Below are 3,594 nucleotides of genomic sequence, written 5' to 3'. Positions count from 1 at the left end.
GGGGGGCAGCGACTTCACTCACACCTTATGAAATGTGATGCAACATGTCGAGTCCTGTTTGTCGTTTAAATACCTCAGTGTTCACAGACCAGGACGTCTGTGGTTTTGTCGTTTACGTGCTAATGCTAATATTTTTTAGCGGCGAAGCTCAAAAAAAAAACACAGAGTTTGTTTGTTGTGTATAAGTCCGTGACCTTTGACCACTAACTGTTGATGTTGGAAACAAAAAATGCAGGAGGTTTTTGATGATGTAAACAACGAGATTTTATTGAGGCGTTTGTGATCGAAAAATGACTTTCACGACACAAATTAATTGAAGTGATTAATTGGATTCATTTTGACAAACCCCATCAAGGTGGTGGAGATGGTCTGGTCTCTTTGATCAGCTGCAGTTTCCCAGTTCACCCGTTAACTCTTTCACCTCCCACGTGTGGTCAGACTGGCCCACTTCCACCGCCTTCTCACCCTGTCCTATCCTTCTCTTGGCACGTTTCCATGGAAACAAGAGGGGGAGACAGAGAGGATACACAGAAAGAGAGAGGGGAAGGTGAGAATGATAGGGAGAGAGAGAGAGAGAGAGAGAGAGAGAGAGCGAGAGAGCTTGACATTGTTTAATGAAGTGAGTCAGTGTTTTATGAACAAACTGCGACTAATAAACGCTCCACAGCTGTTTTTCAATCAACTCTCACTTACACAGGTGTTTACTGCCCGTCGTCAACCTCCAGACAGTTGATGAGACAGATCACTGAGGCTCAATAACTTCCTCTGATAAACTTCCCTCCACACTCGGCTCTCTGCCTAATTGGACCTCTGGGATTCATCCAGCCCCAACAAAAACTCTGCTGTCGCCAATCCATACGTGAGCTGCTTCAGCTTTAGGTCCAAACATGGAAACTGTGGCGTTTAATCAGGAGGGTTTTTCACTGGGATGATGTGACGTTTCACGTTTAAAATCATTGCAATCGACTGCTTTTTGTTATTAAAGACGCAGGATATGGATTGTTTTCACCTGGTGCCGTTAAACAATAACTGTTTTGTCTTAATAGACAATACGATACGATAAACGGCAAATATTACCTTTGTACGACCTTTTGTTTATGATGCTAAGAAACAGTTCTGACTATTGTTCTTTTTATCTTCTTTTGTGTAGAAATCTATGTCGGTTAACTTTTTTAAATGTAACTATTTCAAAAGAACAAAGGAATAAGCTAGCAGTTACCTAAGCTAACAATTTTTTATATCGTACACACGTGTTGTTCTTCTGACGATTTTTATTTTATTTTATTTTTTCTAATAATCCCCACAGGAGCAGCTTGTGTTAAAAATTTAAATTTTATTTTTTTACACGTGTGGGCCGCGCACCACCTTTTTAGAAACCTGGCCCACGTCCATCTGCTTCGCTCGGTCTCCGTCTTCTGTGTAAAAACTGATCAAGTTGATTCTGTTTTTGTCCAAATGCTCTGGAATGATCGCTGCGTCCACATCAGTTCTCCTCGGAATATTGATGTTTGAGAATCTAATTAAGGATTTTCAATCCGGCTTTTAATCTTGGTGCCATCTGATTGTAGCGTCTGCCCCTGAATTTCGATGATAACATTTTAAATTATTTAGTTTTGGGCTGATTCAAATAAGATCTTGCTAATTTAGTCACAACGGCTGAAAAAGAATCATTTATACGCTGGAAACACAGACTTTAATCTGACTCATCAAATGCTGCGTTGGGATGTGATTTTTATATAAACAGTTTCTACTGTAGAAGAAAAGTGCACAGAAAACTGTTGAGTAATCAAAATGATTTACTCCTCAGACACGACGCGTAAACAAACAAAAAAGAAAATAAAGCTTCTGTTGATCAGTGAAAAGTATATGTTAATGAATGTAATCCTCATGTTCCTGTTGATACATATTAGAGCTGTCACATGATTAAACTGTTAATGAGATTAATCACACGGTAGCTTTGGGCTGGTCACATTTAATCATAATTAACTGGGATTGCACTTAATCATAATTAATTTAGGTAAATTAGTTTTACAAATTGTAAAAAAAAAAAGTCAAAACCACTTTTCGTTTCATTGCTGTGACATAATAGTTGATAGAAATTTAAGTTTCTCGCCAGGAAACTGAAAACCAGTTGAGATGGTTTTTTAAGCTTGAGGTTCTTTGTGAAAAAATAAATAAAAATAATAATAATAATAATAATACATTTAATTTTATAGGTGCCGTTCTGTCAACCAGGTCTGTCATTCTGGCCAGGCATTAATTGAAAAAAAATATATATTAATAAGACTAATAATAATAACACATCAAATAATATCAGATTTTAACTTAAAAATGTTTAATATCAAGGGCTGAGTAATGGATACAAACACCTTTTTTACAGATTCTAGCAGACGCCGTGGTGAAGAAACAAAGGAATCATTGTCCTCCGGCTCAAAGGCTGTGACTGACTTTCTCTCTGTTTCATCTGCAGGCTGTAAACTACAAAACCTCAGAGAAAGGGAAGGACAGAGAGGATGGCATTGATCCTGTAAATGGCCTCTGCCGGAATAAAAACAGCTCAGCTCTGAGATCTGTGGCTGCAGCAGCAGCAGCGGCGCCTCGTTGCTCCTCTCTTCTCTCCACCGTCTCCGTCATCTACAGCTGACCACAGAGCACAGACGGGACGGTGTGACCTCACTCCGCCCCGGGGATATGTCACTGGGGGTGTCGCCCGTGTCGGGGGTGCGCCCCGTGCCCCGGCCGCTCTGGCTGTCCCGCCTCATCCTGCTCTGCTCCTGTGTGTCTCTGTTTGCCCAGGCTCCTGAAGGTCTGCCTGTGGTGGGTTACAGCACGGACTTTAAGCGGGAGATCACGCTGGATGGAGACCTGATGATCGGCGGCCTGTTCCCGGTGCACCAGAAGGGCGAGGGGACAGAAGACTGCGGGAAGATCAACTCTCAGAGAGGGATCCAGAGACTGGAGGCCATGCTGCTGGCGCTGGACGAAATCAACAGGGACGAACGCATCCTGCCTGGGATCAAACTGGGCGCTCACATACTGGACACCTGCTCCAAGGACACCTACGCTCTGGAGCAGTCTCTGGAGTTCGTGCGGGCCTCGCTCACCAAGGTGGACGACAGCGAGTACACCTGTCCCGACGGCTCTTACGCCATCCACGACGACGTCCCTCTGGCCATCTCTGGGGTCATCGGAGGCTCCTACAGCGACGTCTCCATCCAGGTAGGAACTAATGAAAAGTGTAGCAACGTGATTAGGTCGTAATTAAGTTCTATGCTGCGATCATGTCTGCTGATCGTTGGAAAATTAGTCGTCCAAACTCAACATTCATTTTTCTAGATTAGATGGTGTGTTGATCTATCAGACGACACCTGCTGGACACAGAGAGAGAGAGAGAGAGAGAGAGAGAGAGCGAGGCAAGAATGGGGCTAAACATGATGGATGGTCATATGATGTCCATTCAGACTTTAAGTACCTCGTGCAATTACCCTTTGCAAGATGTTAACACAGGGGACTTAATGAGTATTGGTTCCGCAAGGAGGATCTGTTTACCTGAACGCCCGTACGCTCGGCTGATCTCATTTCGAAGATCTCTTT

The 3,594-nt window shown here is 43.0% G+C and overlaps 1 protein-coding gene across 1 annotated transcript in view; it reads left to right on the top strand.

Annotated features, from left to right (window-relative positions):
- Nucleotides 1-3,261, top strand: part of LOC103385909 (metabotropic glutamate receptor 3) — a 14,259-nt gene extending 10,998 nt beyond the window's left edge. Inside the window, exon 2 of the mRNA XM_025060047.1 lies at nt 2,471-3,261. Within this exon, the coding sequence (XP_024915815.1) occupies nt 2,692-3,261 (570 nt within the window). The 5' untranslated portion in view covers nt 2,471-2,691. The remainder of the gene's footprint in view (nt 1-2,470) is intronic.
- The last annotated feature ends 333 nt before the right edge of the window (nt 3,262-3,594 follow it).

Source organism: Cynoglossus semilaevis, chromosome 11 (assembly GCF_000523025.1).
Source record: "Cynoglossus semilaevis isolate Cse_v1.0 chromosome 11, Cse_v1.0, whole genome shotgun sequence".
NCBI lineage: Eukaryota > Metazoa > Chordata > Actinopteri > Pleuronectiformes > Cynoglossidae > Cynoglossus > Cynoglossus semilaevis.
This window is presented reverse-complemented; position numbering and strand designations above follow the sequence as displayed.